Consider the following 22646-nt stretch of genomic DNA (forward strand, 5'->3'; position numbering starts at 1 on the left):
ACAAAATACCAAAACTGTCACTCTCAAAACTGCCAAAAGCTTGTCTGTCATGATTGACCTCATGAAACAGATTAAAAATAAAAAGGAAAATCAATAAAAGGGGGGTGGTGAAGCGTAGGCGCTATAGAGCAAATTTATTGTTAATTTCTGTGGATAGCTGATTTGATAAAGAGTTGGCTAAATAGGATGTTATTTTTAACTTACAGACAAGCTTTGGTTGGCGAGGAGGAGCTAAGCTAACCTGAGTTGTTAAAGGAAGTGAAGCCATATCTGCTTAGTACATCTAACTTTAGTGATTTGGGAAAACAATCATGGAATTACCTTTTGTGACTGGTCAGGTGTTAAGTCGGTCATGCTGCTGGATGATGTCTGTGTTCCTGGCCTGAAATAAACATCAGAGACATAAGTAAAAACATAACCCCGCAAAAAAATTGCCATACACCTGGAATTTTTAAATACCTGCTATCACTATCTTTCTGAGACAAAATTGATGGTTGATGGGAGGAGCCACTACTTGTGGAAACCTGTCTCAAGTTAAAAAAAAAAGAAAGGATGGTTAAATTAAGCGGTACAAAGTAGTAAAGGAAACATATTTGACTCACGTCAGATTTAAGATCCTCAGACTTTGCACTAGCAGAGTCAGCGTTCTTCTTCAGACAGTGCTCCTCTTCCTCACTGCTACTGGAATGTGCCCTACCGTTGGACAGTAAACAGCCAGCAGGTGGAGCTACAATAATAGAAAATAAAGAGGACCTCTGATCTGTTTTGACATTATCTCCGATGGTCGCCTTTGATATTGTGGTTGGAAAATGAAAGCCGGCAAAGGAGATGATGCGCCCGAATGAACCAAGTCTTTACCTTGCCTAGTGTTCGGATCTCGAAATTGCTTGCACTGGTTTAAGAGCAGGGTGAGCTCTTCGATGCGCCGATCCTCCAGAAATAGAAATGAGAGAGTGTTCAAGGTCAACAAAAAGCCATTATGATTTTCTGATCCAAGCCCAAAATCTACACAGACATTGCTTCCTGCTTCTTCTGACCGCGAGGCCACACCAATATCCGCATGGTCTACTTGAGAAGAACATCTGGGGAAGGGGTTGATTTTAAAAGTCACGCGGTGACCAGCTGCAGTGAAGGCGACCTTTTTTGAAGTGGTGCCCAATTTGGCTTTCTCTTACTGCTGCTCTCTCCCAAATAAGCCTTGGCAGGTCGAGGCCTACTTATGAGTGTGGCTTTGCTCGAAATGGTTGGCCTTGGGGCGTGTATGTGTTTGTCCGCCCTGCCACATGTGCTGTAGACCCACGCCTGCAAGTCTTTAAGAGCCAAGAATCCCCACAAGGAAGAATACAAAAGCAACGCTGTGCTAAAATTGATACCGGGCGGTTCCAAGAGCAATGACAACAAAGAAAGTGCAGGCTTCTTCACAGTGTTTACGTATGTTTGGCAATATTTATTATTATTTATTATTATTATTTAGCTTAGTTTGATTAGTATATGGAAATGCTAGTCCAAGTTTCATTGATGCAATGTTTATCGTTAGTTTGCTCTTGGCCTCTGATGTTGTAGCAAGAAGGAAGTTAAGAACTTTGACCAATTAGAAGAGCGAAACACGGATTAGCACTAACAAGCTGCGAGACCATTTGATGGAATTTATTGTTGCTAGAAAGTAGGGAGGAGACAAATGGGGAAAAACAATACAACGGTGGTGTTTTAATCCATTCGGATGAACTTCGGGACCCCCTCAACCCAGAGCAGAAAATGGATGGATAGATTGATATCATTGTGATTTGTGTTTCTAAACTGACTAACAAATAACTATTATAATAATGTTAGACGCAATAATGATATGATAATGAGTCTAAACCAGTGTTCTTCAACTGGTGGGTCACAGACCACTTTGCAGTGGGCCGCGGGTGTTTAATTTAGCAAATATGATGCTAAGAAAAAGAACAACTGAGGGTCAATTCAAGTCTTTGACACTAGATGGTCATAATGCCCTGCAAATACAATTTGACACCAAAAGAAAAAAGTGCTGTACAATTTTGTTGTAGACTACCTATTGTGTGTTTAAATAATTTTGAATTGCACTTTTTGTTAAATTTATTTTTAGTTTTTGAAATAAAATAGTGCTACTTAGGAAATTAAAATTAAAATTGCACGGTATAACATTATGTTTTTAATCTTCTCTAGTAGAAAAAAAAATGTTAGAATGTTAAAGTGATTATTTGTATCTTTTTTCCATATTTGTAACATGTCTCGAGTGAAATCAGAGCAATAATTCATAATACAAAAATAATAAATAAAAGCTTAGATGTCACAGCACGGCGGCGCAGTGGTTAGCGCATGTGTGGCACAGTTCTTAGGTCATGAGATCAAACTTCCTGTGTGGAGTTTGCATGTTCTCCCCGTGCTGGTGCAGGTTTCCTCCGGGCACTCCGGTTTCCTCCCACATTCCAAAAACATGCATGTCAGGTTAATTGGCTGGTCCATATTGTCCCTAGGTGTGAATGAGCGAGCAAATTGTCTGTCCCTGTGTGTCCTGCGACTGTCTGGCAACCAGTTCAGGGTGTCCCCTGCCCACTGCCAGGAGATGGCTGGGATGTGCTCCAGCACCCCCGCGACCCTACTGAGGATAAGCGGTACAGATTATGGATGGATGGAAGGTTAGACATCTTTTCAATATTCGCCCCTCACTCGTTTAACAAAAAAGTAGCTAAAACATATAGTGAATTAATAAAATAGTACTTCAATTGAGGACTAATTTCTGCCAGTGGGTCAAGGATTATGATTACTCCCATTTAGGCTTGGTAAATTGTTGGCCTGGAGAGGGATGGACGCCACCAGGCTGTACATGCCTAAGACACACCACAGGAAATGGGGTCCCCACAACCTTAGTGGTAAAGGGAATCACCCACCCATTCAAATCACTTTCAGAAATATACTGTATGGTTAAAGGGACAGTGTGTATTATTGAACCACTCAATATTGCTCTATGGGGTACTGCAACTGAAAATTGGTGCTAAATACCACTAGGAAGAATACAAACTACGGAAACTCAAGGCAACCATATTGCACTATTTTGCTTCTCAATTTTTTGCCCAGCCTTTTTGATGTTTTGGGGTACCTGTAGCAGCAGAATGATGAACAATTATGTCAGGTGAAGCTCATGTAATTTTGAGATTTACAGCTATTATCAAAAAATACATCTATGTATGATAGTATTTTGATGATAATTGAAATCAATATTGTTTTGTTAACTCACTAACAGAAAGTGCTAAATAAAACACATTGTCCCTTTAAGGCTGTATTACGTCCACATAATTTACTATTCGGACTTGTTTAGGTCTGCTTTTCAGTAAAAGCACAACTAGTAACCCATTTTAATAGATTTAGAATTTAGGTGTTGAATGAAAACTCACATTTAGTGTCTGAATTAACACATTTGTATGCAGGAAATAGATTATATACTTACATATAGATTTATTATATATATATATATATATATATATATATATATATATATATATATATATATATGAGAAGAAAGTTTTACCTTTTCATCATTTGCAGTTTCCAAGGATTTAATCTCACTTCGAAGTCTTTGTAGCGCCGGATCTACGATGAAGGTAAGTACATTTTACATAATCAATCATATTGTTGCTATGTTAAAATTAGACTTAAAGGTCAAAAATTATTTTCCAAGCATTTTATTTTTCTCACCATACTTTTTTCAAATCATTAAACCAGGGGGAAATTAAAACCCTGTTTAATAATTCTGTAAGAGGCATTAGCTTGAATAAAATAATGTATAAATTAAGATTATGTATATCATATATATATACAATTAACACTTGTATGGGAGTGTACAAAGTTCTTCCACACATGATTGACAGATTTAATTTGAAAACGGCCTGCAAGATTTTTAAAAACCATCAAGACATCATTGACAGATGAGTGTTTGTTCTTGGAGGCAATCTTTGACAACCTAAGGTGATATTCCTTTGAAGGTGTGCTAGCGAGCTTAACAGCTTATTGAAGAGGTGTCAAATTCTTAATGGACAGAGGGACGAAAAAAATGTGCCTACAAGCCGAGGGCCGGACTAAACGAATATTGATTTTTTTCAAAAGGACCATATCTCGCTGTATCCCGGTTTACTTTCCGTGGTTTCAATTCTTGGATTTTTATTGTGCATTGTGCTGTGCAGCAGACAACACACAGCAAATGCTATCATGGTGGCCGGTGGGTGTGACTGTCTTTGTGTGCGTCTGTGAAAGGCTGGTAAATGCTGTCAGTCAAACAAAAGTCAATGGGACCACTATAAACAAACTGTGAATCATGGCGACATCTAGAATGTTTGCAGCTCATAACGTTAAAAATAAATTCATCAAGTAAATCGGACTCTGAGGAAAGTCATGAGGGTGCAACGAACGGCTAACCACCACTGAGTGCTCCTCGGTTTATTTTCGGGTCCGGGAAGAGATTGAAGCGGCTTTGGGAGAAGAATTAATAGCGTGACTGCAGGTCCGGCCGACTACCAAGCTACGTAACAACTTTCACATGCCACCGCTGTCGAGATGTTATCTCACTTACACCAGACCCATTACCCATAAAACGGATGACCTGGAGCTACAACTTGGGGGAAACTGCTTCATTTTTACCTTTGTATTTTAATCATCAAAGAGACTTGGCTCAGCCCAAGGATCCCAGATACTAGCGTGCAGCTAGCTGGCCACTCACTCTACATTGCTTTCTTACACTGAACGGAGAAGCCCTTGCATTTGTTGTAATATTGCATAACAACAAAAAGGATCATTCATTCATTCATTCAACTACAATTCTTTGTTCTGTGTTTTTATTTGTAGATATGAGTTGAGTGCTTTTTTGGAAGGCAACCTCTGCAAAAAAATATTACTGTAGTCTATTAAATCTAATGGAATCTACTGAAAACTTAACAAATACATTCCAAAATTATCAGATACATTAGGCAACATTTTCTTATTGGTCTGTCACTCATCTTTCATTTTCAACAGGTACAAAATACACATTTAATTTATATAAAAATACCCATAACATAAACATTAAATGTAAGAAGTTGGTATTTTTCAGTAGTCTATATATTTTTTTCCAGCTTAAGTGGGCTTGACAATATTTTCTACCATTCAATCTCCTGAAATATTTCTTTAATGTACAACTGGATTGAAATACGATAACAACTGTGTGCAAACATCCATTTACCCCAAAAACTTTAAGGAGAATGTAAAAAAATACACAGCAATTCCTAGTGTCTCAGGTGCAGTAGAAAACCTTGTGTGCCTTGACTTTGACATCAGCGTAGGAGGGTCGTTCTTTTTAATGTTATCGATACAGAGCGAGTACTTGGATCGGATCAATACTAATGTCTTAAGTTCGATACCGTCTTCCCATTTCGACTATCACTACAATAATAACGTTGTTAGTGCGTCGTAAGATTATCCATATTTTATAACTAAGCTATTGTATTTTTAAGTATATAAAGCAACCTTGATTATAATAAGAACCTTCAAAAATACCCCCTTGTGAAATACGTTCTTTCATACATAAGGTACATTGAACCATTATGGCACATAAGATTAAAACAGAAGAAAACAATGTATTTCATGGAGCATAAATAGTAGGGAATCTGGGTTTACAACAAAAATAAATCAATTTATTCATAAATGGTTACCGTATGGAGAAGCATTATGTTGGAATCATACATTGCCGAATGTTTTACTCCATTGCAGGCGTTAAAAAGGTGTATTTCTTGGTCATACATTTGAATATTTGGAAAAAGGTGCGTTTTTTTGGGTGAACCTTTCTTGTTGACATTGTTACACAATATTTGTATTTTTGTTACTTTGCTGCTTTTTTGGTTTAACTATCTCGTTTTTTTTATTGTAAAAAGGTTTTTACATTGTATTGTGGACGCTATTTGCTCTTTGACTTCATAAAAATATTATGCAATGGAAGGAATTATTAGTTGTCATCTTGAGTGTGATATACCGGTATTTGTATCTTCATTAAAGTGCGGCTTTTTTGTTTGACTTTTGTCCTGTAACATTTGTAATAGAAACATTTATTTAACAGTTTTTTTTCAGTTAAAGTAAACCTTCTGGGAATTTACTAAAAATAGACAATTTTAGGTTGGTTTGAACAAAATCATAAACTCAACCGAGGGGGTTTGATTATTCAATGATTATGAGATTTTCAAAGAAAAATAATCTGTATAGAATTGGTAGTGGTCGATATTATAATTCCAGTTTTGCCCTATTGGGTGTTTGTCTCCCTTTTCAAAGAATAACTTTAGTAGCATGATTACTGAGGCGAGGCACCTGAGCCTGCTCCTTAGGCGCCAACTGCCTCGGACGCTGATTGGCTGCCTGTCACTTTATAACCCCCCCCCCGTCTTCCTCTCACCGGTTGTCAGTCCGACTGCGAACCTCAGCTCAAGCTAGGCGAGCCTTTGGACCCTGACTCTCTCCTGTTCTGATTCCCATCTGTTTCCTGGCTCCGACCAATTTTCTAAACTTGACTACGATTTTGTTTTTTTACCCCTCTCGACACTACCTTGGCTCGCCACGGAAATACTACTTCCGCGTCTGAGCAACCTGCTCCCCGCGACCAACGATCTACAGATCATGTGTAGTATTGTTTCCCTTCTTCCAAATAAACTAAGAGAAACGCACGCAAGTGCGTCCTGTCTTCGTTCTGGTCCTTACATTTAGAGCTTTTGAATGCAAATAGGTGGATCTTTCGATTACCTCTCCCAGGGCTCTCAGTGGAAGGTCTGGCCAGAAGCTGGTTGTGAAGGCTCTCAATCTCGGCATTCCTATTCAAGAGAATCTGCTGTAGGCTGCTGATCTCAGCCTGTCAGTGCAGACCCACCCTTCAGATTATTAAACTCACCACAGGATAAAAAAAAAATTATGCATGCTTCACATGCACAGTTCTTCCAGTACGGCAGCATGAAGACTGTATTTTACCAACACTGGCTAAAAATGTATGTTGAATTGACTCAACGTCTTGTGAAATTGCTGCACAAAATAAATTTGCAAGGGACACATTTATTATGTTTATCTAAAAAATATGTACTTGGAAATTTGATTGTGTTCAGTTACTCCACAAAATAAATTTAAAGCATAGCTTTTTTCAGTAAGGGACATGTTGCTGGTCCATGTGTATGCAGTAATCCTTTGTTTTTCGTGGCATTGTATTCCATAAAAGTCCCATGACAGTAAAAACCTGTAAAGTAGTTTTTTATTTAGTTAGATATTTAAATATTATTTTATCACTCAAGAACAAACCCAAATTGCAAGGTCAAGTATTTGATGAACAAACAAAAGGACTATAATTTATAAAAATGTTTGTTTTACAAATAATCTATTTGGTATAAAATTATAATTTAAAAAAGCAAAACTGTTTGGATTAAGGAAACAATCCACTTTACATGATACTTTTCGGCATCATCTGGATGTTACGGAAAAAGGCATTAATTTTACGGTTCTGTGCTACAAAAAACAAATATTTTTCCATTATCTAATTTTTGAAAAAGCGGGGGTTTGGGGGGGCAATTTTCGGCACAACACAGACAAGAATACAAGTCTGCGTATTTAAAAACACAGCAGTAGCAAAACTGACTTAGGTTGTGGTTTATCTAAGTCTTGATTCAAAGGAAAACACACGTATAAAAACTTCGGAATTATTTTTTGCTTCCACCGACTAGTGCACCTTTGATTTATGAATTATCAATTAGGTTGCGGTGGCTGCTCGGTTTCCATGATTTCCCGTGTAGCATAGAAATCAACAAACCGCGGCGGACAAAGCAAAGAAAGCATTCAACCGAGGGAATGTAAGGTTTTGGATTCAATTCATATTTGGGGGAACAACTCTCTTCGGCCTCCGGTAACACAATAACTTTCAAATTGCTAGATACGCTACGGCGTTAGCATAGATGAGCACTTCCACTAACAATGCATTACGGGTGACGTCACGCATCCTCTTCCGCACAAGCGGGGTGATGGCAATCAAACAAGACATGCATAAAAGTCACAGGAGACTCATATCAAACGGATTTTGACCTGGCCAAGGCTAAAACCTGTGACCTCGCCTTTTAACCCTAAAGCCACCAAGCTGGTCTCTGTCTGTTGCTCCGCATAAGAGACAGGCACTCCCCCAAATGGCCCGCCCAACAATTTGAAGAAAATCTGAGACTTATATGTGTGCCTTATGGGCGTGGAAATACAGTGAACCGCAATACAGCAAGGGATTACTGCAGTTAAAAATACTCTGCAAAACAAAGATTAATTTTGCAACTATTTAATATTGCAATGAAACAATTCCATGCAATATTAAATATATTGTCTGTTTCAGGTGAATTTATTTGTAAATAGGGATGCCAGAGTACCGATACCCAGTCTCAGTTTCACCAGTTAATTGCCCATACGAGCTACTCTTGTTACAAGAATATATATCTATCTATCTAGCTTGAATGGGCTCCAGCACCCATGTGACCCTACTGTGGATAAGTGGTGCAGACATTGGGTGGATGGATAGATGCGAACAGATGAATTGGTTATAATTCTATTTAAAAGATATGTTCTCATTTCGGGAACAAATTAATCGTGTACGTAGAAAGGTTATTAAACTAGTTTTTTTTAAGGTATCACTGGCCGATAGCAGTATATGGTACATTCGAGTTGCCATTTAACCATCAGGAACCTGAAATTTAAGGAATGGTAAAGTGGCAATAACAATGCATTATTGGGAAAAAATATGCTGATGGACTTTAAAAGTATTTATGAAAACATCAGTATTTTGTGCAGAGAGAATAGAATATTTAAGTATCTATGGAACTGGTAAGTTCTTTCGGTAAAGGTGACAACTCAAGTTGAGTATTGTTTTGAAAAGGTTTCTTTTTGAACATCCCTATATGTTACATGCCAAAATTGCCGTAATAGGACAGAGAAATTTGATCAGAAAAGTCTTCCGTCAAATCTTTTGAGCATTCAAAAATGTTTTAGATAAAAAACAAGTCTCTGCTTAGGCTATTTGAGATCTAGCTTACTTATGTTTGGACCCAAAAACACATGACATTTTGAAAAATGCATGACTGAGGAAAAGATAATGAGAGTCAACGGGAAAAATAAAGCATTAAAATATAATACAGCTTACGCAAATCATTAAATCTATTTTTTGTTCTTATTACACTGTATTTAAAATATTTCTTCCAAAAACATAATTAACTGTGTTCACATAAAATGAGAGGGCCTCACTTCACTGCCTGGCACAAATGTTTGGTTGGATCGCATTAAGGAAAGTTGGAACATTTAGCAATGGAATTTGGATTTAAATCCTGTATAGTCTAGACCAGTGGTTCTCAACGCTTGTCATCCAGGGACCCAAAGTTTCTTTTTGTCGGTTTATTGAACAATGGGTCTCATTTTATGGTCCTGTCAAAACAGTTAGGGATCACTGGTGTCACCTGGACGGTAAAGTTTTACCTTGCTTGCCCTTAGTCTTTTCTCGAACTCTAGCTTCTCATCCTCCAAGTGTTGAACTTTGTCTTTTACAATCTTCAGCTCCCATACCAGACTCTGCAACATATTACAATGCCATTCATAAATCACCACAAAACTACTCCATATACTGAGTGCCGCCCTACAGACAGCGTTCAAGCTTTAATGGCCATTTTCCCTATAATGTCAAATGTTACTTTAACTCGGCCATCAAAACTAGAGCAATGCATCTGAGCTTACACACACACACACACACATGCACACTCTATTTTGTTAAATGTATTAAATACATGCAGTATAATAATAATAATAATAATAATAAAAATAATAATAACAGCGATAATAATCATCATAAACATAGTAAGTAAATTTTCACATTAATAATTCTGCAAATCTAAAACAAACTGCACCACACTCCAAAAACATGTTTTTGGGGGGTGGGGTGGGGGTGGGGGTATGGTCAGGTACCGATCGATGACTAAGAGCAAGCTGCAACCGTAATTTGCTGTTTTGTACAAAAAAAGTCATTTTTTAATTTACGGGAAAATAATATACAACCAAAACCTACATAACACATTCTGTTTGGAAAAAAGGAGGTCAATCAAATTTTGACCAAAATATGTTTCTCAACTAAATGTTTGGATTGTACTGCAAATACGTCCTACATGTTTGCGTGTTCAATCAAATTATTTAGGTAATTATATTATTTTCTTTTCCATTTGATTGAAGGAACACTTTGTAGCTTGCACTCACAAAAATGAGTTTGCTCATTTTAAAGCCCCATTGTGTAATATTTGACCACTAGATGGAACTGTATTTTCTAAAGAGAACATAAATGTGTGCCAAAGAGCTCAGCAAAGCAGCAAGATGACATACAAACATCGCTTTTAGGTAGGGATTCCACTATGTAAAAAAAGTACAAATATCTCGGCCTAGGATTTATTTTTTGATCACAATTAACATTGGCATGAATGTTCAGGTATTTTTTATTTGGTATTCAAATCAAAGTGTTTCCGTTATGCAGTAGTAAGCACATTCACCTAAGATGTGAGACTGGGTGGAAACATATGTTGGCCTGGAGAGGAATGGGCGCCACCAGGCTGTACTTGCCCTCGACACACCACTGGAAGTGGGGCCCCTACGACCCTAGTGGTTAAGGGACCCAACCAGCCAAGAAACCATGTTGGTTTTCTTTGTTTTTTACTGATTGAAAGTTCTTTGTAACACTAGTACACACAGTCCCTTTGGGGATTGCTTTTCCTTGTATATAGTGTTAAAAAACATGCTCAGTTTTACTTCTAGTAAAATGAGAAAAACAATAATTAATTTTTCAATTATAAAAATGCTTAAAATACAGCATTTTAAAGTGTTTCTCTAGTTAAATAATGAAAGTAATCTTTGCAGTGAGCAAAGTGATTTTGCACATAATATTTCTTATTATAAAATATATTTATTAACAGAACATTTTGCCAAAATACCAACAATATCTGCCCAGTGTCAGTGAGATTATTTCTCCAGTATGTTTGTATATTTAAAAAATGAAATACAATTCGAAAACTAAAAAAACATAATTAAATCAAACTTGAAAAAAGAGAGAGAAGTAAGAAACCCATGTAACAAATATAATGAACCATAAAACTATATATATATATATATATATATATATATATATATATATATATATATATATCATCTATAGTTAATAAATAAACTAACAAAACAAAAGAGAAAATACATTTTGTAAATAAATTTGGTTTGATCCTCTAAAATCTAATGTGTTTGACAAAAAAGGTATTAGAGTGCATGGCCTAAATCAGATTTATTGGGTTGTGGTGTTCTAGAAAACAAGATATATTTCTTACATTTAGGCTCTCCTGTGATCATCACACTTTTTCTGTAACAAACTGACTCCATCTCCTCAGAGAAGGGAAACTTTATGTGGCCCTAACAGGAAAAAAATTGAATGGATAAATAATATTGATGAGTGAGGCACTATAGATTTGTAGACCAGGGGTACTCACACTTTTTCAGTATGTGCGCTACTTAAAAAATGTCAAAATAGAAGAGAATAGAATTTACTTTTATTGTCATTCTTTGTAACCATGCACACAGAACGAAATGGCGATACACCTGACCCGTATAATTAAACTGTAGCGAGCCGATGCAGCCACAGCCAAACAGGGCGCAGCCATTTTAGTCATTAGGTGACCAATTCCAACCCTTAATGCCGAGCGCCAAGCAGGGAGGCAATGAGTACCAATGTTGTAAGACTTAGGTATGACTCGGCCGAGGCTTGAACCAAGACCTCCCAGTCTCAGAGCGGGCGCCCTACCATCTAAACTACCGAGCTGGATAGTCTGCCCATCTCGAAAAAACTGCAGTCTAGCATTATAAACAGTGTCCTGATTAATGGAATTAGTGCCACATACTGGTCAAATATTACATACTGGGGCTTGAATAAAAATACTAACACATATTTTGCAAATAAACAAATTGTAATAAATCACGTCTCACATTGAGAAAATGACGTGTTCTTAAACTTGCTACTGCTGCTGAGAAACATGTGTCCATTCTAAAACGCAGATTTAAACTGCACGATTGCAGTGTGTCCTAACAAATTGAATCTACTGTATACACTTTCCCGCGATCTACCAGTACTACCTCTGTGATCTACCCGTAGATCGCGATCTACTTAATAAGCACGGCTGCTCAAGACCCATAAAAACATGGGGACCCTGCTCTCTTTGTATGGTTGGCTTGTTTTACATTGATTCAAAACTGGCGAACGAGACAAAGCATGCGGGGCATAACGTCACACAGTCATGCATGAGGTTGTGCCTACGCTCTCTCCACCGTTGGGCAGCAGCTGCTCTGCATCTGAGCTACTCTCATCAAGCCTGTCCTCGGCCTTCTCCTCCTCTAGTTTATCCTCCACCTCTGTGGCCGTGTTACACGAGGGGTCTTTGTGCCAGGGCTCGGGGGTGGCGGGGCTCCGCGCTGGTGGGCTGCCGCCAGCTGTGCTCTCGGAAGCTAGTTTTTCCTGGATCTTGCTATTGATCTCCTCCTGAAACCGACACATCTGCTCCTGCAGCTCACTAATAAAATTCACAACGCTCTGTCGGATGCAATGCAGAGAGAGAAAAATTGCAACAGATTTAGAGGAAGCTGTGTAGAAGAGATGTAGATAGATAGATAGATAGATAGATAGATAGATACTTTATTCATCCCCTAAGGGAAATTCACATTTCCAGCAGCATCCCTGAGCTGAGAACAGTACAATAATAAAGCCAAAAGAATACAATATACAAATACCCAGAGTGACGTGCAAATGCCCACTGTAGCGTGTTATATAGAGTAACTAAATAGTGCTACACAGAATACATATTGTAGTAAGATTCGGTAATATCCAATGTAGGTGGTGTGGTTTAATGTGGGCCTTTACTCTGCCGGGTGGAGTTAAAGAGCCTCATGGCATGAGGAAGAAAAGATCTCTTCAGTCTGTCCGTAGTACAAGACAGTGACAGCAGTCTGTCGCTGAAACTGCTCTTCTGTCTGGAGATAATGCTGTGTAGTGGATGCGATGGATTGTCCATGATTGACCTCAGCTTTTTCAGTGCTCGTCTCTCAGCTACTGTTGTTAGGCTGTCCAGCTCTTTTCCCACAACAGAGCTCGCTTTCCTAGCCAGTTTATTGAGACGAGAGGCATCCTTCTTCTTGACGCTGCCTCCCCAACACGCTGCCGCATAGAAGAGGGCGCTTGCCACTACTGTCTCATAGAATATTTTCAGGAGCTTTTTGCAGATGTGTTTCTCATTACCAGAGTTGGGAAAAATGTAATTTGATACAGTTACTTGTTACCTGTTGAAAATGTAACGTAACGTAATCAGAATACCATTACATTAAAATAACGAATTTGGATTAGTTTAAATTACATTTGGATAGCTCAACTATAAAACATGCTAATAAAAAAAGAATACTGTTAAATTTGGACTGTAATGCACAACTGATTATAAGCCACACCCAGTATTTTTTTTTTTAAAAGGAAAACAACGTTGTACATACATAAGCCACACCTGACCATAAGAAAAAATGCATCAATTGGCCGCATAAGTCGCAGGGTTGAAATCTGTAATGAAATCTGCTTACAGTCCGGATATTACAGTACTAAATTTGGTTTAAAATGAATCGTATTGGTTGACTTACTTTGGAATTATGTGGCTGCTAAATGTTTTTACATTATTTTTCGTACTCACAACCTAGATCACTTGTCAGGCACTCCCCTGTAAATATGTTTGCCCATTCATGCTGACATTTGTGTTATTTATTTTTCTCTTTTATGTCTTTATTACGTCTAAGCTCGTTGTTAACAGTGTTCAATGAAGACAATTGTAGTTCTAATTATAAGTCTACGGTTTATTTGTTTTTTGAAATATAATGGGACCAGTGTTCATTCAGGGTGGTTGGAAATAGTACCCAGGTTTTGCTGGGACTGTAAACAGAAACAGTCTTGCACGGGGTCCAGTTTAGAGGAAATGACAGATGATATGAAGCCTCTCCATGACTAAATTTAGCTCAAGGTTCACTGGTCCAAAAGTGAAGTAGTCACAGTTGGTGGGGGGTGGGGTACTTCATTTTGCTTTGGCTTTGTAGTATAACAGACATCTGAGGCCGTTAAGTGCTCATGGAGCATTTTTCCTCTGCCTCTTTTTAATCACAAACACATGTAAGATGGAAATGTGCATACAGTAACAGCGCACTGACTATCATTATCCACTCTGCATTTATATCTCCTTCACTGTCAAAAATATTTTTTTCCACAACAAATTGGCCTCCCGGGTTTACTCTCTTTCTAGATGACTTTTAGAATCTTTGCCAACCTTCCAGCAGCAAATCTTCCGGACTGCGAAAACTCGCATGTGTTTCCTTTGTCTGTTATGCCAGCTCTCCTACGCCTGAACTCCTTTAACCTGACGACACACAGGCTCTTTGACTGGCCGTGTTTTGACAGGAGCGCCACAACATTCCGTCTTGCTGTAATTGTACTTCTTCTCAGTTTCAAAGCAGCCACCAAACACCCAGTTCATCCACCAGGTAATCGGACATAAGTCTTGTTATGAATCTGAATATGAAACAAAAATGGAAACTTTTGCATGCTTGTGTTGCTTTGCATCACCTTGTTCTAAGATTTTGCAAATGTCCCCTCCCATCTGTCCTGAAAGTATTTATGGACTTCCATAAAATCAGCAGCTGACTTCAAGTCCAGCAAAAGGTGGAGGTTTCCGTGTGCTGCCTTGTCATTCTTGGCAGACCCGTGCTAGAATTTCTAAAGGTTCTCCAAACAGAAGCGTCCCAGGAGATTTGAAGCTAAACCCACTCTTCCTCAAAAACACGGCTCAACGAAAATAGACTATAAAGTTCTTTGTTCACAAGGTTGTCTCAATTTCATTGGCAAAACATATCTGGTTGAAAAAAAAATTCAAAACTCTTTGACCTCTGTAAGATTTCGAACTAAGAAGACCACAATCTTGGGTATTTTCAAAAGATCATTTTTATTCTTACCTCGGCTTTATGCTGCCTTTCTCCTCCAATGCTCTGTTTCTCCTCCATGTCAGTCAGCTTCAACTTCAGGTAGGCCACCTCTCCCTTAAGATTCCGTTTTTGCTTCTCCAAAGTTGTCCGATGCAAAAGCTCCTGTCATATAGCAACATTCAGAATGCATGCCACGCTTACTTAACGAAGGTGACATTAGGAAGGCGGCTCGGCAGGGCTACAACGTCTGTAATAACAGTCTCCTTGGCCAAACCCGCTGCTTTCAGGGATCTAAATATACACAACGCATGACCACTATTTATAATGCCTATTTCACAGCTCACTCTAAGTACACAGCGGGACGAGTGCCGAGCAATAGGGAGGGCATAAACAAGGAAAACATTCTTAAAAACAACACAAATTTGTTAAACCCATTACCGTCAAAAGAGCCTGGCACAACATGCCTCTAAAACCTAAGGGGTTGCTGTTGACCTAACCAAAAAAAAAAAAAATACTTTTCCTGGAAATGTAACTAAATTGTTAAAGCCAAACAAACTACTGTAATTCCAGTACCGGAAGGACATAGACATTCAATTTCAGAAAGATTTGCCAGCTTAATCTTTGACTTTCAAACAAAGCCAAATTAGATATGAAAAACCCACCAACCCAATATATATTGGTTGGTTGGTCGGTCGGTCGGTCGGTTGGTTGGAATCACTAGAGGCACCATTTCCTGTGTATTGGGCAAGTACAGCATCCACCATGCCTGCATGTACCACGCTGGAGACCCCTCGTCTATAAATTTGCTTCAATTTATTGTGTGATGTTCTAAGGCAGGGGTCGGCAACCTATGAAACGCGTGCCAGCAGTGGGACGCGAGGGGTTAACCAGTGGCACGGAAGCGCACTCTTTTTTTTAAATGCGCATTTTTACCTGAAATTTAGACATTTTCAGTTACGCGCTGTGTTATTTAGAGGCTTTACGGTAGCGCCCCTCCTTCTCTGCCTCGTGTGTGTATCCACGCTGCGCTGAAGAGAGGAGAGATCTGTGTTTTAACCCAGCCACAGAAACACCTGCGCGCAATAAATGAACGAATAATGACCGCTCCTCCAGGGAAAAATATCTCGTTCTTTCCAGCCAGCGTGGACAGATGACTGGGGCTTTGTGCAAAAAGCCCCAGAATGTAGAAGACGAAACATGAACATGAATTCGAGGATGAGTCCGACATGGCGGAGACATTAAAACGTGCTGTGTCCAAGTATGGCAAACAAACACAGACCCGGAAAACCTTTGACACCGCTAAAATCCCCTCCCCTGAAGCAAATTATCACATTGATCACTGCATAGCAAAGCACAGAAAACCGTTTACTGATGGTAAATATTTTTAAGAAGCCTGTGTGTGTGCTTGTGTGCGTGCAGGCCTTCTGCTTTGCTGCTGGTATGTCAAGTTTTGATATTTTCTGCAACAAGATATCATTGATGAATGGTATAGTAGCTGTCCATATTACTTGTTTTTTGATTGTAGTTTCTAGTTGATGAAGAATGGTTGATTCTGGTTAATTCTTGTGTTAAAAAGTGGCAGTCATGAATGGGCACAGGCCTTTCCACATGTTGTTCATTTAATTGATGAACAAGAATAGTGGAAGATAAATAGGTCAGTTATACGATTTAAATATATATCCATGTTGTATATTTGGACTGGTGTAAAATTACAGCTCTGTTGGATAAAAAAGAAATGTAGGGCAAGTCATTAATCCTGGTGTGGCACACTGATTTCCAAGGAAATTTGAAAGGTGCACTCTACACCAAAAAGGTTGCTGACCCCTGTTCTAAGGTTTCCTCTGCCCTATATCAAGAAATAATCCAGATGGATTATTTCTATAATCCACACTAGTCCATAGTCACACCAGGGACGACATTTGTTTATTAACATAGTGTGTCGAAATTTCAAATGATGTTCGCCCAAAGTTGTTTCTCCTTTTCTCTAAGATCTGACTGAATACTGCAAATGAGTAGGGTTTTAACGTCAGGAATCGAGTAGTGATTACTAGTCCTCCACACCAATACTTTTAAAGACTTCAATTTTCAAGATCTTTGTTGTCCAAAAACATTACGTTACATCTTAACAGAAAATGCAAAACAACAAATCACCATTGGCTGGTACTTCTGTTTAAAAGTTCCAAAAATACCTGTTATTCTATTTATTCTTGAAACTGGTAAAAATTCTGATCACAAAACGCTACTAAAAAATCCTGGAAATTCCACAAAATTCCACTACAACACCTGTTTATTGTGACGTAATTTGTCTGGAAGACCTGACACAAATAGAAAGAAAAACATCTGACAAACATGCGTTTCCATAATTAATGTTAGACTTGTGCCACAGAGCTCCCAGTGCTATTTTCAAATGGGTTCATTAGCAAGTCAGTTTGGACTGCTGCCAATCACAAAAAAAATTGTGGACGAGATGTAGAGCTTAGTTGGCTCTTTTTAATCCTGTGTAAAACATTCCAAATGTAGCTTCTTTAACAGCAGGCCCACATGTATAAGAGTGTTTGAAACATTGAGGTTGTAAAATATGCACCCTTCTTTTACAAGAACATATGGAAAATATTAAAACTTGGTCACCGGGAACAGATTCAGGCTGAGGTCTAAAGCCTCATAATGACCATGTCTCAAGCAAGTAGTTCTTGGCTTCCCCCTGACACGCAACCTTTGACCAACAACAACACTCTATCTTGGGAATTAAAAGTGATTGCAGGTTGTCATAGGAGAATGGTAAAGATGAAAAGAGGACAATTCAAATGAGACACATTTATGCAATGAGTTACCTTGTAGTTCTGTTTTTGCCTGCAGCAGTGCAAAGTGAGCTTCCCGAACTGCGTCCAGGCTCATGACGTTTCGGTAGGTATTTAAGTAAAGTTTAGCAAGTTGTAGAGTTCAAGTCAGGAAAAAATGCCTGCAAATAAAACGCCCTTTCTCTTTACGCAGCAATCCTAACTAGTCCCCTGCCCATCTCACTCCGGTTTTCTGCCTTTCTGCCATGTATTAGTCAGTCCCACCTTTTCTTTCTATTTTGTCTTTTCTCTGAGTGAGAAAGCATGCACAGACAAAGTCCCGGTTAAAGGTTAACCTGGGCGTAGCAGTTCCAACTCTAATCACCTGCCCAGACAGACAAGTCGTGCCCAGCGCATTGCAAGAAAAACTCTGTGACAGTGTCCTGGAATGAGTCTGGGCATCCTAAATATTTCAGTTTCCAAGGAAAACTACGGCTTCATGGAATGGAATTTTAAACAGGAATTCTTCCCATGGAGCAGAGACTTAAAACGCGGGAGGGATTCTCTATGAATGACTGATTGAGGTCATCTTAAAGCTCATTAATTCGTAGAAGAACTCTTATACGAAAATCTTGATCTCAGTCGTACCTGTTGGAGCATCTCTTCCGTGGCGTTGAGTTTGAGCCGATGCTCCACCACCGAACTTTGCAGATCACTAATTTTTACTTCCTGAGCTTCAACCTGGTCTGTCAACACACCCACCTGTGTATGAGTGCAAGAGCAAACAAGAACACGTTGTCAACACTGCAACTCAGCGGAATAACTTTAGTGAAATGACCTGTGGCAGAATTTAACAAAGTAAAAGTATTTACTGTACACCTTTTATGTATCTGTTCTTCTTCTTCTTTTTTAAGGGACTACATTAGACTTAACTCAATTTTAAAGCAAATATCACACTTTTTACTATTTACATTTTGAGCATACAAGTTATTTGAAAAAAATTAAAAATAAAAGAAGGGGTTTTCTAGTATATGTAATGATTTAAAATTTAATATTGTTGAACTGTGGTAATGGGAGTCATAGGACGCTAGAAACCACCCAGAGACCAGCATCAGAATAACTATTTTCCCTATTCTTTCTTCATCAATCAGGACTCAGTATTTGCTTGGATGTGCCTTCTTTTTTCCTGCATGACAGGGTCCTTCAACGGGTGGGCAGTTTTTGTTAAAAGTATTCTTGTCGTCATGGTCCTAATTCAGTGGATTCCAATTTTTCTTTGGATATTTACATGCTTTTTGTTGAATAAGTAACTTTGTCCATGCCTGCAAGATTCAATCAAAGGACAAAGCTTAAAAGACCAAATTGGGTCTAGTTGTAAATGTACAACACATTTCAATCCTAACAACGTCCTCCTGCTCTTTTTATGTGTGGTAATGTTCAATCCAATACTGTTTATTGTTATTTATTTAGTTCTCCACTAAATAAGTCCAATTGTCCAGACGAGTGTGTCTACACACACAATATTAATCAAAATGTCGTGATTGGATTAGTGGTGGTCCATAAAACAGTCTTTTGGGTTGACTTTGGATATAAAAGTCAGCACTTGATCAAACATTGCTAATGTTGAAAGGATTTAGTTCTAAATTTTTGAAGAAACGTCTGAGATTATGCAATGTGACGACAGGGCATATTACCTTTGGAAGATGCTTTTGCTTACTCTGGCAAGTGTTCTTTAGAAAGGGGTCATAGTCAGTCATACTGCATTTGTGGACAGAGTTAATTTGTTCTGGAATGTAAACTTCTATATTTCATTTAATGACACTTAGTGGCTCAGTTTAAGCTTACAGCAGTTCAGGGGCCCGAGCATTGTTGGAATAGTTGAATTTGGAACAAGGCTGGATCAGGATTGATAGCCCTATGTAATTTGGATTTTGTGCATAATTTTAAGTTGTGTTGATATAAATCATGCAAGATAGAACACAACCCAGTTTAGATTCCTTCAAGAACTGATGTATCTGAGACTAAATAAACACATTCATTTCACCCACATATCAATCTGCAAATGGAGCGGCTACGTGCTAGCCTTAACCTGTCCGAGGTATGCATATATTAGGCAGTACCTCAAAGTCCGTTTAACAATCTATGCTCAAGACTCGAGTGTTGTAACAGCACTAAACCTACAATAGAGCTTTGTTCCTGCTGCCGGATGGGAAACACAGCAGTTATGCAACGTTTACAGCGTAACACCTCTACCCTTTTGACCTGTGCCTGTCAACAACTTGTGAATGCTCATTCTTTCTAACACCATCCTTTTTAAACCTCGGTTTGAAACTAGAACAGTGTCATAAGAAAATGTTAGATGATCTTACCTGCAGTATGAGAGATTCTTTGTCTCCTTCCAGTCGTGATAAACGATCCTGATAGGACTCACTGTTGTCTGCTGACTGGTGGTTTGCCTTAGAAATAGACAAGCCATTTTTTAGCGTAAATACTGCAGTGGTGATAGAGAGCAGTTACAATAGGTCAAGTCTGGTTTTCTTCAAATGAAGCTGCAAAAAATGTAGTCTGAGAGCTAGTTGCCGCCTGTGCCTGTAAGAGGTTTACTGCTACTAATCTTCCATTCAAATTGCACAATATATTTGATTCCATCTGATTAGCCGGAACTTGGATGAGGTTCCAGTGTTTTCTGTGAGTTTTGGGATATGTTGGGGCAATCAATGCTAGGGGATGTATGATTGCAGCCCAATGAGCTACATTTACTCTCAAATCATCAGAAAACCACACTCCTGGAATTATTATGTAGTTTAGCCCGGAGCCAAGAATCCCATGTGGGTTCTTGTAGTTTTGTTAGAAACGCAAAACAAATCTTAAACACTCTTTTCCAGTTGGCATTACACAAAAATTGTGAATTTTCTTGTAATCTGTCTAAAGTGCCCTGTAGCCAAAAGCTTTGTAATTCCCAATGCAATATTGTTTATCTAGTTTTGAAGTATTCCTTTTAATGATGTTCTAATGTTCAACTGTTGTTTACTAAACAATGGTAAAAGCTAGAATCATACTTTTTTTTAATCAAACATGAGGTTTAGAGCTTTCTTTAGATACGTCTTATGCATATACAGCTGCAGAACTAATTTTTTTTGTAGGCTTTCAAAAATGAGTCAAAATGTCAAAAATCTAATTCGAGATAAACATCTGTTGCTCAAGCACCCCCAAATTTAACACATGTACCCCTAAAAAGTATAGTAATTTCAAAACTATATTTTCCTTAGTAAAGGCCAGGATATGCTTAAATACGCTGAAAAATGTGAGGTATTAAAATGTTTTAAAAGTTAAACAAAACAAAAATATAGCCAGCAGCGTGGGAAATACTCTAGTAACTCTAATGCCTTGAAATAGTTCAGTCCATTAGATTCCTAGACATCGGCTGGTGTCACTTGAGGCATAGCGGCGGAGTCTTAATTGGTAAAGTGTAGGGTGGAATTATAAAGTGTTGAAGAGAATGCATCATTGTCTAATAAGTTCTATGCTTTTTCTTCTACACGTGTATGTGTGTGTGTACTCTATTAAAATAAATAAGTAAAAACTGGGCATGATGTTGTAATAGTGTTTCTGCTGACCAGAAAGTGCAATGTGATGTTCACAAATGGTAAGTGACACCCCCTGAACAATTCTGAAGGATTCTAAATCCCTTTAATTGAAATGTTTTTTTATTTTACTTTTATTTTTTTAATGAGCCAGACATCCTGGGTAATTAGCACATTCACAGATCCAAACCTAAAATCGGCCGTGGTCTGACAATAATTAAGTTAATGTACTTTGATTATCATTCAAATCAATAGTGTCTTTTTAAATGGAATAAGTTTTGTTTTGTCATCAGTAAGAGATGCTAAATAATACACAATCTTCCTTTAAATTTAAGTTTTTATTCAACAATATTTAACTTGTTTTAAAGGCATTGCTTGTGTTAGGCAGCCTGTCTATGAATGGTTTATTCTACATTTTTTGGGGTGCAAACATCCAAAAACTTGCATTGTTTACGACAATGTTTTTGCAAAGTTTCCATTTACAAGCAGAAATTAATTGAAATGTAAATGAGTGTATATGTTATAGGTCATCCTATGCGCCTCCTACTGTCTTTGTGTTATAACAACATAATGGATGCTGCTGGATGACTAATGACTCCCTGATGGCAGCATGATGTTTTATGTTGATTTTGCAACTTTAAAGAGGCCGGAAATGACTGAAGTTCACACACACGCACATTCCCCTTCAAATACGTGTGAGCGTGTGTGTGCATGTGGCGGCATAGGAAGAAAGGAAGAAAACAAATGCCATGCACGTGGAGCGTGTCTCACCTTTTTAAGCCAAGCAAAGTGTCTGTAGAAGTCAATGTCATCCTCCATTCTACAGGCCCATTGCAGACTCCCCGGCTCTTGATTTTAGACACAACGGTGAGTTTAGTTTGCGAAGAAAGGAAAATACAGCCAAGCATCAATAGCAAGTTGCAACGGTAAATCCCCACACTCGAGGACCTGTGCGCTCCTCTCCCGGACCATATATTGCACTGGGAGCTGAATTGAATAGCTCAGATGTTGCCAGTTGGCTCCACTCCTCTCTGTCTTTTTTCTTTCTCAGAACAGCTTTTTTATGCACACTTTTTCTGCTCTCTTCATTCCTTCCTGTGGTCCTTCAGAGTCTGTCATGTAGGCTGAAGGACCTCCTGGTCTTTAACTAAAGGGGCTCAAGGGGGAGGGGGAGACTTCTCCGCAGCACATGCCTCTCAGATGTGGTGCTGAGCTAAGGGTTGGT

General features: G+C 38.5%; 1 protein-coding gene and 1 long non-coding RNA gene across 2 annotated transcripts in view; one reads left to right on the forward strand and one right to left on the reverse strand.

The window, feature by feature from the left end:
• ppfibp2a (PPFIA binding protein 2a) overlaps positions 1-22269 on the reverse strand; it is a 33408-nt gene extending 11139 nt beyond the window's left edge. Inside the window, 12 exon segments of the mRNA XM_088334628.1 lie at positions 322-382; positions 460-524; positions 603-727; positions 859-931; positions 3551-3612; positions 6778-6883; positions 9517-9609; positions 12374-12646; positions 15091-15222; positions 18486-18599; positions 20207-20293; positions 22193-22269. Of these exon segments, the coding sequence (XP_088190754.1) occupies positions 322-382; positions 460-524; positions 603-727; positions 859-931; positions 3551-3612; positions 6778-6883; positions 9517-9609; positions 12374-12646; positions 15091-15222; positions 18486-18599; positions 20207-20293; positions 22193-22240 (1239 nt within the window). The 5' untranslated portion in view covers positions 22241-22269.
• Positions 1129-14611, forward strand: LOC148367634 (uncharacterized). The gene is made up of 4 exons (XR_015850353.1): positions 1129-1431; positions 2499-2660; positions 3568-3623; positions 14473-14611. It is a non-coding gene; the product is annotated as an uncharacterized LOC148367634 (long non-coding RNA).
• Positions 22270-22646: the final 377 nt, after the last annotated feature.

The sequence above is a fragment of the Urocampus carinirostris genome, chromosome 4 (genome assembly GCF_059441175.1).
Source record: "Urocampus carinirostris isolate Australia breed hairy pipefish chromosome 4, RoL_Ucar_1.0, whole genome shotgun sequence".
Taxonomy (NCBI): Eukaryota; Metazoa; Chordata; class Actinopteri; order Syngnathiformes; family Syngnathidae; genus Urocampus; species Urocampus carinirostris.